Here is an 18,483-nt window from a genome sequence, read left to right as displayed (position 1 = left end):
CGATTTCAGCATGAAACCGATCACCATATGTGAAGCTGCCACTGCCGCCGCCCCACCTCAGCCAAACCTCTCCGCATATATTACCTGATCCGGCCGGCGCGAGTCCCCTGATCTCCACTGTCTTCTTCTCCGTGCTCGACTCCAGGGCTCCAGCTTCACTTCCTGGGTAGGGAAGTTTAAACAGTAGAGGGCGCTCTACTGTTTAAACTTACTGCCGGGACAGGAAGAAGTGAAGCCTGCTGGACTCGGAGCCCAGCAGAGAAGGAGCAGCCGGAACACGCGCCGGCGGAACAGGTAATGTATTGCCGCTGTATTGCATCGGACATTCGAATGCTGCTATCGACGCACTCCCGACCCGCCGCCGATCGAGCAAAATCTTCCGCACGGACAGGAGCTACGGGAATCGACGAGAACAATCGATTTCGGTCGGAAATCGATTGTTCGGTCAATGTTTGCACAACGATTTCACAGCAGATTCGTGATCGAATCTGCTGTATATCGGCGGGAAAATCATTAGGTGTATGGACCCCTTCACAGTTGTGTCCTACCCTCTATATCTCTGTTATGTTTGTTTGTGTGCGTGTATGTATGTATGTATGTGCTTATAGGTATTTTTATGTATGCATGTATATACTGTGTGTGTGTGTGTGTGTGTGTGTGTGTGTGTGTGTGTGTGTGTGTGTGTGTGTGTGTGTGTGTGTGTGTGTGTGTGTGTGTGTGTGTGTGTGTGTGTGTCCACTTGCCACAATTTTACATTTGCATTTCTTCTCTCTGGCATTTACAACTTGAAAAAGAATGAAGACAAAGAGAATGTCACCAGTACTACCAATAACAAGCTTCTGTCTCTGGTTTCTTTTTACTCTGGGGAAATGAGTTTGTTACAGTTAGGCAGCTGTAACATATGCATAGCTATTATGTACAGAGGACAGCTCCATAGATCAGGTGCAGCATATGTTTGTATGTGATTTAAGGGTTGTTAGGTCAGGGAAGCTACTTTCATCCCAAGAATGGGGCTCAGTGAGATAAGACAGAAACGCGATGGACAAAGCAAACTGTGCAGATAAACGGATGTGGAAGATGAAAGCTGCGCTCAGAGCTTCCCACTGACTACAGATTGTCCTGTCCTTTAGGAGGCAAAACTATACATGTATATTTCCACATTCATATTTGCTCATTTATTTCCATCTAGTTTATTTTCTGATAAAATTACCTTTTGCATTTAAGTCATTAATAAAATATATTTATATTTTGTTTGTCAATGCTACTCTATTTCAGTGGGATAAAAGTAATAGTAGAAATGAGATTTCAAAGGTTACCAGAATGGACCTTGCTGTGAAATGTTCCAGTGCATTGTATAAAGCAAAGTCATATTGTGATTCCAGACTTTCAAAAACAACATTTCCCCTCTCCAGTGGCTTTTTAGATCTTTAAAACACACATGCTTTTTTTTCTAATGCTTGGCTTTATTATATATAAAATGCATTTTACACAAGTGCACTTAGTGTTATTTTTGCTTCTATCATAAATCAAAATGCGACAGATTTTTCTGCCTTTCAAATATGCCTATGATACAAAACGTGGTTATTATTTTAATATTTGATTTTTATATTAAAACAGTGAAAAACCCTAAAAGACAAAGTAAATGCTAGTGCTCTGTAAATATTGATGATGCATTATTATTATTGTATTATTATTATTCAGAACCACTGATAAATATTTTTCTGCACTCTCAGATTTTCCTATATTTAGCAATGGTCACCATGAGTTAAATACAACTTCCAGAGCATGTCAACCATAACCTTGAAAGTACATTAAGTTATGTAAATATATTCATTGTTTTGTGATGCATTCCCGGTATCTTGGACAGATGAATCAGAGCCAAACTGGAGTATTAGCTGATTGCAAAGTAATTCATTGTCGGTGTTGCTGCTGTTCACTTTTTTGGGGATCTGTAAATAAAAGTATTCTTATTCATTATGCATTGCAGATGGAGGAAAAGAAGTCCTCTCTATGCACCAAGTCTTGTTGTATTTGCTTCGAAGCAACAAATCTTTAGTTCCAGAGGAAGAGATTGCAAACATGCTCCAATGGGAGGAGCTAGAATGGCAAAAATATGCAGAGGAATGCAAAGGAATGATTGTAACCAACCCAGTAATGGTAACTTGACTTCAAGCTTTTCCATGTTGTTTTTGTTTGTTTGTTTGTTTGTTGGGGGGGGGGGGGGGCAGGGGCTTGCACATTTTTTCCTTAAATATTGTTTGTCTTGTGCACCTGTGTTTGTAAAGAATAGAATTCTACTAGCTGAAAATTGTAAAGTATATGTAAACACTTCCAAATAAAAAGTACTGTATGTTTCTTCCAGAGTAAAATGAGCCATGCATTTATTTTCTCCTATGTTGCTGTCACTTACAGTAGGTACTAGAAATCTGACAGAACTGACAGGTTTTGGGCTAGTCCATCTATTCATTGGTGGATTCTCAACATTACCTTTATACTTTATAAAGACACTCCCAGAAAATAATTTAAACAAAGATGCTGGCCTTCCTCCCTGCTCACTTCAAATTTTTTTAGCAGTTGAACGCAATGTTTTTGAAAGTAAAGAAAACCCTAAGAACTTCCCCATGAGGAGATAGGCTAGTCCAGAACATGTCATTTCTGTCAGATTTCTACTACCTACTGTTAATGACAGCAACATAGGAGAAAAGTAATTTATGGCTCATTTTACCCTGGAAGAAATGTACTTCCTATTTGTATGTGTTTCCATGTACAGGCAAGTCGCCCGCACTGTAGAAAGCTATTCAACGATCAGTGACTATGTCATTTCCATCCGAATTCGTGCAAAACCTCTCTACATTACAATTCTGCAGGTCTATGCCCCTACATCTGATGCTTAAGAGGATGAAATTGGACAATTCTATTCCAACCTCCAAGAAGCACTGCAACAAGTATCTAAGAAAGACATAATTTACATAATGGGGGATTTTAAAGCAAAAGTCGTCCGCCAAGAACAAGGCCATAGCTGGCAAGTTTGGTTAGGGGGATAGAAATGATGCGGGTGACCGCTTAGTGCAGTTTTGCCATGAACACGTGGTTCATGCAACACATGCGCCGCCTCTAGGCTTGGACATTCCCAAGCAGTTTACACCATAACCAGATTGATTATATGTTGTGCAGTCAACGGTGGTGCAGTTCTGTGCTTGCTGTCATAATGTATCCTGGTGCGGACTGTGGCTCCGATCATGAACTGCTAGTAGCCAAAATCAACGTCGAGCACCAAAGAAGTATGATGTCTCAAAGATCCCAACTTCGTATGCAGTTGAGGTGAAAAACAGGTTTGAGCTTTGAACTGCCGGATGAATTATGGCAAGAGTTTCAATCAATCATCATTGAAACAGCAGTAAAGACTATCCCACATAAGAAGCGAAAGAAGAAATGCTATTGCGAATCTTCGATGGATCTTGGAGAAATCCCACGAATATCAGAAGAATGTCTATATGTTCTTTATCAACTATAAAAAAGCCCTTGATTGTGGCAAGATTGTATCCTATCCCCCTTCCTGTTCAATCTTTACGCCGAAGTGATCATGAAAAAATTGGATCTTGAGGAATCAGAAATTGGCGTGAAGATTGGTGGAGGAACATCGGTAACCTTCGGTATGCTAATGACACAACTCTTCTCTCAGAAACGGCAGATGGCCTGCAGCATCTGATTAATCGAATCAAAGATGAAAGTGCAAAGTTCGGCCTCCACCTGAATATCAAAAGACCAAGATCATGACAACAGTAGATGATGGCAATATCAAGATAACAGTTGACAATGAAAATACTGAGTGTGTTCAGGAATTCACCTTCCTCGGGTCTCAGATCAATCGAAATGGTGATTGTAGTCATGAAATAAAACGTCAGATACGCAGAAACGCGATGGTAAACATGAACCAAGTATGGAAAAGCAAAGATATTAGCATTACGACCAAATGTAGACTGGTTCAGGCCATTGTTTTCCCCATAACCGTGTATGGCTGCAAAGTTGGACCCTAAGAAAAGCATATAGAAGAAAGATCGACTCCTTTGAGTTGTGGTGCTAGCGACGGTTGCTTCGCATTCCATGAACAGCAAGGATGACGATCAAAGAAGTATTGGAACGTATAAGACCAGACATGTCACTGGAAGGCAAGATTACCAGACTCACAAGACCAAATGCTAGGACTGATCAGTGGCAAAATGCGACAAGGCCGCCAGAGAACGTGTTGGCTTGACACCATTAAAGCTGACACAGGATTGAGCTTAAAGGACTTACGAGCCCAAATAAAAAAAAAAAGTTAAGTACCTGCCTGAAATTTGAATGCACGGAGGACGCCATCCGTGCCCTCCGTGCAGTTCCGCCGGGTCCCCGCAGTTAAATTGTCCCACTCCCGACCCCACAGTCCGGGTCGGGCCCTCTTGCCTCTAGCAAAATGGGCTGGCGCTGCTGCGCGGTCTGCACAGACACAAGTGCGGCTGCGCAGCTCTAGGGCCTCCCCCCGATCCACGCTACAGGAAACAGCCTGTACCGTGGATCGGGGGGGGGGGCCTAGAGCTGCGCAGCTGCACTCGCGTCTGTGTGGACTGCGCAGCCGCGGCCAGTTTAGGCGGCCATTTTGCTAGAGGCAGGAGAGCCCGACCCGGGCTGTGGGGTCGGGAGCGACCCGGGGGGACGATTTAACTGCAGGGACCCGGCGGAACTGCACGGAGGGCGCGGATGGCGTCCTTCGTGCATTCAAATTTCAGGCAGGTACTTAACTTTTTTTTATTTGGGCTCGTAAGTCCTTTAAGGCAACTGGCAGAAATGGTACAAGATCGGACAGCATGCAGAGAACTAACTCATAGAATCGCCAAGAGTCTGATACATCTGAATGGATGACATCATCATCATCACATGTGTTTTAAATTTTATGATTTTCACAATAGTGGTCCTTTAATTCTTCCTGTCATAGATTCAACAAGGTGTTGGACATGTTGTTACATATGTCTCTCTTATTCAGGTATAGCTAAGGGTTAACTTCCAACTTTTCACTTCAGTTTTACTTAAAAGCTGATGCACACACTAGATGATGTCAACCAAGGTGGTAGTTTGGGGCCGCATCTGCAGAGAATGTAGTGTGTAAACAATTGCCCCAATCCACCTTGATGGGTCAGCGATAGATCATCCTGTATTTGTCCACTATATTATCCCTATGTACAGTACATTCTTCAGATGATTATACATTTCATTAGTTGTTCAACCCTCGGAGATTACAGATTAAGGCTTTAGACCCACTATCAATATTAGTGCTTTTGTGAGTTTTTGTTTGTAAAACTCCTGCTAAAAATCATATGCCTCAAGTCGGATCATACACATCGCATTACATTAGAAAGCACTTTTCAAATTAAAAGCAATTAGAAAAGCTCTGCTAGTGTGTTCCAAGCCTAAATGTCCAGAGTTTTGGAGCAGCAACAGGCTGTAAACTTTAATGGTTGAATCCAAAGACAACCTGAGAGGGGTATGAGAAGTTTATACGTGCTTCCCAAACACTGGTAATAAATAATGGTCATCCACACTGTATTGTATAATTAGATGCCAGAACATGCGTAGAGTATCTGCTGGTGGCCAGGAGGACAACATGCAGAACAACATTGGAACATAGTGCTCACAGATGAATGGGCGCATGGAGGTTTCCCAAAAGGCCGGAAAGCTTAAAAAGTTTGTCCTGTTTTAATTGTCTGCATCACCACAGGGAACTTGTTTCCTCACTGACTGCTGGATATACAAGTGTTTTGAGACCAGAAATCCGGGGTACATTTCCTCAGTTAGGGCTCACACAGCAATAAGAAGGGAAGCCATCTAATTTGTATTATTAATTCCTTTCCTGGATGTCATTGTAGCAGAAAGTATGAGGCATCTTTCTTAGGTGAGATGCAGACAGTGATAACACCCTGGCAGATGACCTAACCATTCTCCATTTCAGCCAAAATAATAGTTTTTATTTCTTCCATAGACTCCCACTGTATTATTTACATCATTGGTGCATGGTTGCCAGCACCGATCATGTAGCTGTGAAATCTGTAGAATTGCCTTCTAAATCTTATTTATGAGGGTTGTGCCAATTCCCGTTTCAATAATTCTCTTTTTTCCCCCTATTTTTCTTTTAAGAAACCTAGTTCTGTTCGAATCGATCAGCTTGACCGGGAACAGTTTAACCCAGAAGTGATTACTTTCCCTATTATTGTACATTTTGGCATAAGACCTGCACAACTGAGTTATGCTGGAGATCCGCAGTAAGTTTCTCTTCGTGTGTGTCAAGCAGTGAATTATGATCGATACCTATCTTAAATGTCATTACCTAACAACAAGCACATCAACATCACTATACTGCTGTCTATAACTTTGAAAAATAGATTCAATAGTATATGCGGTTAATTATTAAAGAAAATCTGTAATGAAAAAAACTCCCCTGGGGGGTACTCACCACGGGTGGGGGAAGCCTCCGGATCCTATTGCGGCTTCCCCCGTCCTCCTTGGTCCCATGGCGGCGGAAAAAATCCTCCCGGAGCGGCGACGATGTAAATATTTACCTTTTGGCTCCAGCGCAGGCGCAGTATCCGCTCTTCCCATGGAGATAGGCAAAAATAGCCGATCTCCGTCGGGCCTACGTCTGCGCAGTAGAGCAGACCCGATGGAGATCGGCTATTTTTGCCTATCTCCGTCAGAAGAGCCGCAACAGCTCCCCCGCTGGAGCCCGAAAAGGTAAATATTGAACAGGCTGTCGGATTTGTCGCCTGTGCGTTCCAGGGGCTGCAGCAAGACCGCCATGGGACACAGGAGGACGGGGAAACCTCGATAGGGTCCAGAGGCTTCCCCCTACTGAGGTGAGTACCCCCCAGGGGAACTTTTTTCGGTACAGGTTTTTTTTAAGTAATAATTATTGAAAAAGGGGGTGCCTATGTTTATCAAATATGTTTTTTGTTTTATTTATTTATTTTTACAATCCTTTCAAGATTATCAATGTGGGTAGCTTTATGGGTTCTCCGCTGGGTACATTTTCTTTCTCATTCAGTAAGAAACAGAGAGGCCTGGTGCACACCAAAACCCGCTAGCAGATCCGCAAAATGCTAGCAGATTTTGAAACGCTTTTTCTTATTTTTCTGTATCGTTTCACCTAGCATTTTGCGGTTTTGTGTAGCGGTTTTGGTGTAGTAGATTTCATATATTGTTACAGTAAAGCTGTTACTGAACAGCTTCTGTAACAAAAACGCCTGCAAAGCCGCTCTGAACTGCCGTTTTTCAGAGCGGTTTGCGGTTTTCCTATACTTTACATTGGAGGCAGAAACGCCTCCGCAATCCAAAATCCGCAGCAGCCCGGGAGTATGCGTTTCTGCAAAACGCCTCCCGCTCTGGTGTGCACCAGCCCATTGAAATACATTACCCAAGCGTTTCCACATCCGCAAGCGGATCGAAAAACGCTGCCGAACCGCTCTGGTGTGCACTAGGCCTGAGAAAGAATAAAATAAAAAAAACTTATAGCAAAACATACAAACTGATCAATATGGTTTTAATAACCCCTTTTGACTCTTATCTACAGTAAATGTTGATGGATTTATCATTTTGCTTTCTTCCACACATTCAGACATAAGTACAATAATATCCTCCATATGCATAGTTTTTCAGTGCTACTAGTTTTGCTTTCCTTATTATCATCATTATTATTTTGAAGTAAACTGTAAAGCATCTGTTACAGTTTTGAGCAGAAAATACCTATTAAAGTGGATCCGAAATAAACTTTTACTTATTGCATAATTTTGTTCCTTTCATAGTTTATGGGGCATTTCTCAAGCCAAATACTTTTTTTTTTTAATACTCTAATTCCCTATAAAGTAAGCAAACCTCGCCCACAGCTTCTCCAGAGTGCCTTGGCACTCTCAGATCCATGTAGCAAGGGCTTATGGGAGCTCAGTCTGGGCGGGAGAAGGAGGTTACTAGCCAGAGATTTCAGAGGCATATGGGAGGATGGAGCAGGAGAGGGGAGTGAAGTTTTCACAGGCTGAGGGCAGGAGATACAGATCAGCTTGCCTGTGTGTAATGTAACAAACAGAACATGGCCGCTCTCATTGTATCACCGGAATAAATAATCATAAACTGTTGAAGCTGTTTGCAGCTAGATTTACTGTGTAAACATTAGATAAGATATATAGACAATTTACTTTGTTATAGTTAGTTTTTCATCTCGGATCCGCTTTATGGCCTTGTTCACATTGCATTCGGCTCGTGTGTCCATCCGCGTTGGGCTGTTTTTGAGGCGTCTTTTTTTTCCGATTCCCAGTGCTTGGGTGGGACGATTCGTTTTTTGTACTTAGCGGTTTTCAAAGCGTTTTTTTCCGAGCGGTTTTGTAATTCACTCCCTGACGCAAGTCAGGAAGTGAACTCTGACCCGGAAAATAGCGATTTTGCTCCTATACTTTCCTTTGAGGCGGAATTGCCTTAACCTCCTTGGCGGTATGAAAAATACCGCCAGGAGGGAGCGCAGCAGTTTTTTCTAAATTTTTTTTTTATCATGTAGCGAGCCGAGGGCTCGCTACATGATAGCCGCTGCTGAGCGGCATCCCCCCGCCGGGGATCTCCCCCGCCGGCGATCTCCGATCAGGAAATCCCGTTCATAGAACGGGATTTCCTGGAGGGCTTCCCCCGTCGCCATGGCGACGGGGCGGGATGACGTCACCGACGTCACTGACGTCGGGACGTCATTGGGAGTCCCGGGCCACCCCTCGGCGCTGCCTGGCACTGATTGGCCAGGCAGCGCTGGGGGGGGGGCCGCGCGCCGCAGCAGATAGCGGCGATCGGGCGGGGGCCGGCGGCGATCAGAGTGCTGGCGCAGCTAGCAAAGTGCTAGCTGCGTCCAGCAAAAAAAAAATTATGAAAATCGGCCCAGCAGGGCCTGAGCGGCACCCTCCGGCGGCTTACCCCGTGTCACACACGGGGTTACCGCCAAGGAGGTTAAAGAGACTCTGTAACAAAATGTTCAGCCTTATTTCTTCTATCCTATAAATTCCTATACCTGTTCTAATGTGGTCTGTCTTAAAGTGGACCCAAACTAAAAATACAAGATTTCAGAAATGAAATCTATTTTCTAAATTATAATAATAAATAGCAGCCTTTTTTCAGATGCATGATGACAAATATAAAATATTTTACATTTATTGGAGAAACCCCTCCCTTCCTTTCAAATTGCTGGGACAGAATCCGGCAAACTGGTGAAGTAGATGGTGTCCAGCAAAGGAGGAATTGCTAATGGCTGCCTCCATGTATAACCCTGGTTATGAAAAGAGAAGGGTGAAAATCATGCACTGAAATGCTCATAGGCTTGAAGGAGTGTTTATTTATCTTTGTATGTGTCAGAGTGGTGCAACTAAATATTTTGAATTAAAAAAATGTTTGGTTTGGGTCCGCTTTAAGGCTGCCATACACTGGTTGATTGCCACCAGATCGACCAGCAGATAGATCCCTCTGTGATCGAATCTGATCAAAGAGTGATCTATTGGCTGCCTACACTGCAAACAGATTTTGAATCTATTTCACTTTGAAACCGATTCACAATCTGTGGAGCTGCCGCTGCCCCCCCCCCCCCCTGCATACATTACCTGATCTGCCCGGCGCGAGTCCCCCGGTCTCCGCTGTCTCTTCCCCATTCTGGGCTCCAGCTTCACTTTACTTCCTGTCGGGGGAAGTTTTAAATAGTAGAGGGCACTCTACTTTTTAAACTTCCTGCAGGGAAGGGAGGGAGTGGTAGAAACAGGGAGTGGTAGAAACAGCAAAGAGGGGCCCAAGAGAACATAATGAATAGAATGGTATGCTTTTTATTGTAAGAATTTTAGAGTACATATTCTCTTTAAAAATGGTACACGCACCGATTTACTGAACAGACAGTGCACGACTCGCGCTGATATGAACCTTCTCATAGACATTCATTGTCCACGCAGCCGGGGGCGCTTTTAAAAACCGCACGCGGGCGAAAAAAGCCGAAAATGCCTGCAGTGTGAACAAGCCCTAAATTGTAATATCCTCAGACCCAGGTAGAGAAATTTTTTTTTAGCAAATCAAAACCTCTAAGTGCTGGTTAAAGTGAACCCGAGGTAACAAATAAATTAATGATGTGCCCGCTTACACGCCGTACACCTGGCCAGCCGCTCACACGCCGCCCGCTCGGCTCCCTGGCCCCGTCCTCCTGTCTCTGTGAGGCTGGGTCCGTTCTGCGCACATGCGCAGTAGCAAAAAGCACGGACAACGCTACACAGAGACAGGAGGCACACGCCGGGACATAGGGGTTTTATTATGTAGGATGATTTAGTCAGTGTTTGCCCATTATAAAATCTTTTAAATCCCTGATTTATATTCTGACTTTTATTACATGGTGATATTTTTACTATTGGCAGGTAATGTAGCTGCTGCATGCTTTTTTGGCAGTTGGAAACAGCTGTAAATGGCTATTTCCCACAATGCAGCAAGGTTCACAGACAGGAAACTGCCAAGAGTACGTACTCTAGAGTTTCTTGTGGAAGTGGTTTCACCACAATATCATAGCGCCCCCTTATGGTCTGTTTGTGAAAAGGAATCGATTTCTCATGTAAAAGGGGGTATCAGCTACTGATTGGGATAAAGTTAAATTCTTGGTCGGAGTTTCTATTTAAGTACCAATTAACTGGCAGCAGTTGGATTTGCATATTAAAGAACAACTGAAGTGAGAGTGATATGGAAGCTGCCATATTTATTTACGGTACTTGTGTATTATCCCGTCTAGCAGAACGGGCTCGGCAGTTAGACAGGCTGAAAAAGTGTGCACTGTGCTTCTTGAGCAGCTGATTCACCACAGATCAGCTGCCCCGTTCCACACAGCTTTCCTCACTGCGCTGTGTTGGCTTGTCCATCAGCGATCAGCCCGCAGAACAATAGAGAGCAATAATGAAAGGGGCATGAAGCCTTCCAGCCTGGAGGAGGGGAATTACAAGTGATTCTAGCGGCATACCAACTCGGCCTAATCACATTACAAGGAAGAGGACTTGCTGAGTACCAGCACAAGGTGATCCACCTCACACCCCCTGCTATGTACAGCGCGGTGCCCTGCAGCAATCTGCCCGCAATTATATAGCTTGTCTATAAAAGGGTCTTTCCCCTAATCACAGCCCACCAGGGGAGAGCTTACCTAAGCGGGGATCAGCGGCTGCTGTCTATGGAGCGGAGGTCACTGCATTCAGTGTGCTGTACAGCCCCTCTACTCACATCTTACACAGACAAGTGCTGTGACTTCGGGACGGGCTACAACACTGCGCAGTGAGGAAAGATGAATGGAACGGAGCAGCTGATCTGTGGTGAATCAGCTTCTCAAGAAGCACAGTGCACACTTTTCCAGCCTGTCTAACTGCCGAGTCCGTTCTGCTAGACGGGATAATACACAAGTACCTTATTTCCTATTAAACAATGCAGTGTGCCTGGCTTTCTTACTGATCCTTTGCCTCTAATGTTTTTAGCCATAGACCCAGAACAAACATGCAGATCAGATATTTGACTGAATTTGCCGCATGCTTGTTCCAGGTGTGTGATTGACTCTACTAATGCATGAAAGATCAGCAGGATGCCAAGCAACTGGTTTTGTTTATAAGGAAATAAATATAGCAGCCTTCATATCCCTCTCAGGTCAGTTGTCCTTTAAATGGAATCGCTGCTCCATAAAGCATCTTTAAAGTGATCTACTATGTATTAGACATGGTTCTGATTTATATTTGATATAAGACCTAACAGGAATAATTAAAGACATTTGTAACAACAAAGATGTCAAGAAATGCATATAAAAACACACCAGTAATTACCATATGTTACTGTATATACTCGAGTATAATCCGACCCGAGTATAAGCCGACCCCCCAACTTTTACCTAAAAAAACGGGAAAGAAAGATTGACTCCAGTATAAGCCGAGGTCAGTGGTTGCATTGGTGGCACAAGATGAACCTATCCCATATAAGCAATATGTTTGTGCTTTTCCAGATCAGTGTTTTAAAGCAGCAGCAGCAGGTAGTTCCTCTTGTAGCCTGAAAGGGTTACAATGTATCCTCTATTTCCTCACAATAGAACACTTTCCAAACAAACACAACTTTTGTGCAGAGTAACCATCAGAGCCAACTGATTATTACAAATAAGCAGACATCATTATGGAAGTTTTTGTTACCTTAATGAGGACCTGTAGTGATGGCTACATGTGTCCTGTTGATTTACATACAAGTGATAGCTTTGTTGTGCTGTGTCCCTGTCCCCCATTACAGCAGCACTGCATATTTATTGATCCACGCCATTGATTTGCATACAATGCCTGGTCTCCTGCTGTGTGCTGTGTCCCCTTCCCCTTCAAAGCAGCACGGCATATTTACTGATCCGCGCTGGGCATTTGCATACAATGAGCTTGTCTCCTGCTGGGTGCTGTCGACCGTAACCCCACCCCTACCATAGCTGTGCGCATATTTACCTTGGGCGATACACGTGGCTGCCATACCCCGAGTGTCCCTGCCGGCATATGGAGAGCGGTGCATTCTTATGCTCTCCAATCCACGCCGACCAGGAATCCTTTTTAATTGGTCAGTTGGAGTCTCAATTGCTATGATGCCATCTAGTGGCATCACTGAGATGAGACTCCGACTGACCAATTAAAGAGGATTCCTGGAAGCGTGGACCGGAGAGGATAAGAAGAACGCACCGCTCTCCATATGCCGGCGGGGACACTCGGGGAGTGGCAGCCACGTGTATCGCCCAAGGTAAATATGCCATGCGCCCAGCTATGGTGGGGTGACGGGAGACACGGCACCCATCAGGAGACAAGCTCTTTGTATGCAAATGCCCAGCGCGGATCAGTAAATATGCCGCGCTGCTTTGATGGGGACACAGCACACAGCAGGAGACCAGGCACTGTATGCAAAACAATGGCGTGGATCAATAAATATGCAGCGCTGCTGTGATGGGGGACGCAGCCATCACTTTATTTTACATTTAAGCATAGTGGGGGCTAACTGACTCGAGTATAAGCCGAGACCCCCACTTTTGGGACACTTTTTTTGGTCCCAAAAACTCGGCTTATACTCGAGTATATACGGTAAATCTAATAAGGTTTATGGCTATAGCCTGTCTGTGCTACTTTTGCATAAGGAATGCTTCTAGGGTTCCATATTTCAGACAAAAAACCCCTCACTAAAGCAACACATGATGAGAATTGCACTTGCTAAAATTAAAGAGGCACGTCGGGATAAAAAGTATAGGCATTTCTGCGTATCCCGTTGTAGCAGGTTTGATATAGCCATATTGTCAGCATTTCCAGTTGAAAATAGTGGTTGTATTATCTATGCTTCTTAAGCCTCATCTACATGGTACAATTTTCCATCAGATCGGATCTATTAGACAGGTCCATTAGATCAGTGCTGTCCAACATCATGGGCATGGAGGGCCATTTTTTTTTCAGACCCCAGGTTGGAGGGCCGAAGGTTCTTGCTAGAGCCGCAGCCCCCCCCCCCCCCCGAAAAAAATGCAATTAAAGGATAATTAGATTGGCAGCACTTTTCACAGAATGCAATTTAAAATAATGGTGAAGCAGAAAACACGAGGGTTCCATTGAGCGGCGTGGCCATGGACCAGAATGCGGGTGTGGCCACGGGTGGAGACAAATTTACATGAACTTAGCAATGTGGGACATTAGATTAGGACAGTGGTGGTGAACCTTTTGGAGGCCGAGTGTCCAAACTGCAACCCAAAAGTCACTTATCGCAAAGTGGCAACAGCAATTTAAACTACATACAAACGTTTTAACTCATACATGAACATTATGGAAAATCCAAGTTGAAAATAAACTGTGAAGATAAACAATATCATCCATCCTACTCCTGAAAAATGTGGTTTTTTTTTTTAGAGCCTCCCAGTTTTATTTTCCGTTTTAAAAAGCTAAAAAAGTAGGTTTAATGCTATTGTCTCATGATGACGATTCAGCTTTTCCATAGTCTCACAGTTCGCAATCATGTGACCCCCAACAAGACAAATTCAGCAATCATGAGGCCCCCAACAAATCATGAGGCCCCCAACAAGTCAAATTCAGCAATCATGATGCCCCCAACAAGACAAATTTAGCAATCATGAGGCCCCCAAAAAATCATGAGGCCCCCAACAAGACACATTCAGCAATCTTGAGGCCCCCAACAAGACAAATTCAGCAATCGTGATGCCCCCAACAAATCATGAGGCCCCCAACAAGACAAATTCAGTAATCATGAGGCCCCCAACACGACAAATTCAGCAGTCATGAGGCACATAAATAGACAGCATTTCACATAAATAAGCAGAATGCCCCTTTAATATGGTAGACACCTCTCACCTGGCTTCTAAATTCTCCTCTATCGGCTGCTGTGCCTGGCAATAGTGTTTTGGGCCGGATTGGGGATAATGTGTGGGCTGAAATGCCAGGTGACAGGTGTCCCCCCAGTTGAGATAGTGACAGGTGTCCCCCCCCCCAGGTTAGATAGTGACAGGAGCACCCCCCCAGCTAGATAGTGACAGGAGCCCCCCCCCCCCCCAGCTAGATAGTGACAGGTGCCCCCCACTTAGATAGTGGCAGCTGCCCCCCACTTAGATAGTGGCAGCTGCCCCCCACTTAGATAGTGACAGGTGCCCCCCACTTAGATAGTGACAGGTGCCCCCCCAGCTAGATAGTGACAGGTGCCCCCCACTTAGATAGTGACAGGTGCCCCCCCCAGCTAGATAGTGACAGGTGCCCCCCCTAGTTAGATAGTGACAGGTGCCCCCCACTTAGATAGTGACAAGTGCCCCCCACTTAGATAGTGACAGGGGCCCCCCCAGCTAGATAGTGACAGGTGCCCCCCACTTAGATAGTGACAGGTGCCCCCCCAGCTAGATAGTGACAGGTGCCCCCCCAGCTAGATAGTGACAGGTGCCCCCCCAGCTAGATAGTGACAGGTGCCCCCCCTAGTTAGATAGTGACAGGTGCCCCCACTTAGATAGTGACAGGTGCCCCCCACTTAGATAGTGACAGGTGCCCCCTCCCCAGCTAGATAGTGACAGGTGTCCCCCCCCCCCCGTTAGATAGTGACAGGTGCCCCCCCAGTTAGATAGTGACAGGTTCCCCCCCAGTTAGATAGTGACAGGTGCCCCCCCAGTTAGATAGTGACAGGAGCCCCCCCAGTTAGATAGTGACAGGAGCCCCCTCCCCAGCTAGATAGTGACAGGTGTCCCCCCCCCCCCCGTTAGATAGTGACAGGTGCCCCCCCAGTTAGATAGTGACAGGTTCCCCCCCAGTTAGATAGTGACAGGTGCCCCCCCAGTTAGATAGTGACAGGAGCCCCCCCAGTTAGATAGTGACAGGAGCCCCCCCCAGCTAGTGACAGGTGCCCCCACCAGTAGCGAGCCCGTTACCTCTGTGTCCCCGCGGGCCTCTCCGGTGTCCCTGCTGGCCTCTCCGGTGTCCCCGCTGGCCTCTCCTGTGTCCCCGCTGGCCTCTCCTGTGTCCCCGCTCTCCTGTGTCCCCGCTGGCCTCTCCTGTGTCCCCGCTGGCCTCTCCGGTGTCCCCGCTGGCCTCTCCTGTGTCCCCGCTGACGATGCCGCTGCTGCCTCACAGATCAGACCTCACAGATCGCGGCGACTGAAGCAAGCAGAGCGTGCGCATGACACCTGCGCGGCAGAACGTCACATGCGGAAGTGAGTAATGATTCACTTCCGCATGTGACGTACTCCGTGCGGGTACCATGCGCCCTCTGTTTACCTCAGTCGCCGCGATCTGTGAGGTCTGATCTGTGAGGCAGCGGCAGTGGGGGGACATAGGAGAGGCCACAATAAGAGGGAGCAGGCATGGCGCCCATAGCGCAAGCCATGCCTGCATCCCAGGGAGACGAGCGGGCCGCAGCAGGTGGCCTGGCGGGCCGGATACGGCCCGCGGGCCGCCAGTTGGACAGCACTGCATTAGATAATTTCCAGCCGGTCCAATCGGTCTGTGTTATGCTAGGTACACACCATACAATTTTCTGTTAGATTTTCTGTTAGATTTACCTGCTAGATAGATAATTTCCAACATGTTGGAAATTATCTATCTAACCATCCATCTTGCCTAGCAATCAGGCATTGTTCTACTCAACAAGAGATAATCAGAAGACAATGCACCAGAGATAATGACCAGTCAAAAAAATCTAACAGAAAATTGTATGGCCAAATCTAACAGAAAATTGTATGGTGTGTACTAGGCATTAGATTTTGCAATAGATTTTGGGTACTTATCAAAGCAAAATCTGTCGCAAAATTTATCTGAAACAATTTGGACGTCTACACACAATGCAATTTCTAATTAGATCTATCTAATAGATCCGTCTGACAGAAAATTGTACCATGTAGATGAGGAAACACATTAACTGCAGTCTCAACTGATGTGGGCAGGACCTTATTTCCTTGTGACATTTTATCTCCAATTTAAACCTATCTTCATTGCGTGGAATTGAATCAGAGTAATAGGTTGGCAGGGTGGGGCTGGACACTACCTGAAACTTTGTGCAGCACTGGAGGGTGCTCATTAAAGGGGAACTGAAGTAAGAGGTATACGGAGGCTGCCATATTTATTTCCTTTTAATCAATACCCGTTGCCTGGCAGCCCTGCTGGTCTATTTCTCTGCAGTAGTATCTGAATAACACCAGAAACTAACATGCAGCTAGTCTTGTCAGATCTGACTTTAAGGTCTGAAACGCCTGATCTGCTGCATGCTTGTTCAGGGGCTATGGCTAATAGTATTAGAGGCAGAGGATCAGCAGGGCTGCCAGGCATCTGGTATTGCTTAAAAGGAAATAAACATGGCAGCCTCCATATACCTCTCTCTTCTGTGTTCCCTTTAAGCTGCTTGTTGATATAGATGGTCAAGGATATGCTAATAATTCTGGCTTTTATGCAAATTGTACTGCAAACTATATGCAGCTTGGAACTAGGCTAATCAAATTCTGCAGGAAGTAAGATTGATTGGCTGTACTCCAAGTTGCTCAAAGTTTACATACAACTTGCAAAGGAAAATTAGTAGCATTTTAATGACCATCACTACTTGCTAAATCTGTATGGTACCTCGTCCCTTTGCTGTATTTATTTATTTTGTGTGAAGTTTCTTCATTTCTGTAAACAGGGCTGTTTCTCACATCAGCCAACCACACCCACATCAAGTCAGCCAATTGTGATGACACTCAACACCCTCCCTCCATTTCTTAAGGTGTATCACATACACACATCAGACTATATTCTTTGGAAAATGAAAGATCACAGACCAATCTTACCCCCTTCCATGTAGTATGAGAGCCATACCTACACAGTCTATTCTATGGAGCTGAACTCCACATCAGAAAAAATCTTTGCAAGATGCTGCACACAAACATGTTGCACACACTCAATAGATCTGTAGCTGCAAAAGATCTGTTCCTGCCAAAGATCCGTTCCTGCAAATTGCATTCATAGTCTATGAGATCTGCAGATCATCATACACACATGATTTAACTGACATTCATCTGCAGATCAGATCCACCAGGATGGATTTTCAGATCTGTGGATGATTGCTTGATCTGCAGATGAATGCCAGTTAAATCATATGTGTATGATGATCTGCAGATCTCATAGACTATCATTGCAATTTTCAGGAATGGATTTTTGGCAGGAACATATGTTTTGCAGATACTGATCTTTTGTGTCTGTACAGCATCTGTGTGTGCAGCATCTTGCAAAGATTTTTTTCTGATGTGGAGTTCAGCTCCATAGAAAAGACTGTGTAGAGTATGGCTCTCATACTACATGAACGGTGGTAAGATTGGTCTGTGATCTTTCATTTCCAAAGACTATAGTTCAGGCATGGGCAAACTTGGCCCTCCAGCTGTTGAGGAACTACAAGTCCCACAATACATTGCAGGAGTCTGACAGCCACAGTCATGACTCATAAAGGCAAATGCATTGTGGGATTTGTAGTTCCTTAACAGCTGGAGGGCTGAGTTTGCCCATGCCTGCTATCGTCTGATGTGCGTATGAGCCTTAAGCCTCCAGTAGGCTGAACTGAGGTCAAGGAGCACAGTTCAATTCGACTAACTAGCCATTAACACTGCTGCATGTAGGAGAAAAGAATAAACATTTTTGCCGATTACTGTGGGGCTATTGGTTCTCCATCATGTCCAGTAGTACAGTATATATAATAATCTCATTAACTGGATTTCCTCTATAAATTGAAGCTCCATTTTCATTGACATTGGTAGATGCACAAATCAGAGCTTTGCAAGACTTTTTGCATTTTAATTTTAAAAAGTATCTTGTAATTTCCAGTGAGCTATGAATTTCTAGAACTGACTGAATCTAAAATTGCTCTTTTCTGCAAGGCTTGAATAAGTATTCTCTTTGTGGAGTGCAGACAGCCTAGCAAATTCCC

General features: G+C 44.9%; 1 protein-coding gene across 1 annotated transcript in view; it reads left to right on the top strand.

Moving 5' to 3' along the window:
* The window catches only part of DROSHA (drosha ribonuclease III), a 417,719-nt gene that overhangs the window by 146,387 nt on the left and 252,849 nt on the right, over positions 1 to 18,483 (top strand). The window contains exons 13-14 of the mRNA XM_068236738.1: positions 1,988 to 2,157; positions 6,169 to 6,293. Coding sequence (XP_068092839.1) covers positions 1,988 to 2,157; positions 6,169 to 6,293 — 295 coding nt within the window. The remainder of the gene's footprint in view (positions 1 to 1,987; positions 2,158 to 6,168; positions 6,294 to 18,483) is intronic.

This window comes from Hyperolius riggenbachi, chromosome 5 (genome assembly GCF_040937935.1).
Source record: "Hyperolius riggenbachi isolate aHypRig1 chromosome 5, aHypRig1.pri, whole genome shotgun sequence".
Taxonomy (NCBI): Eukaryota; Metazoa; Chordata; class Amphibia; order Anura; family Hyperoliidae; genus Hyperolius; species Hyperolius riggenbachi.
Note: the sequence above shows the minus strand (reverse complement) of the source record. Positions and strands in the feature narration are given on the sequence as shown.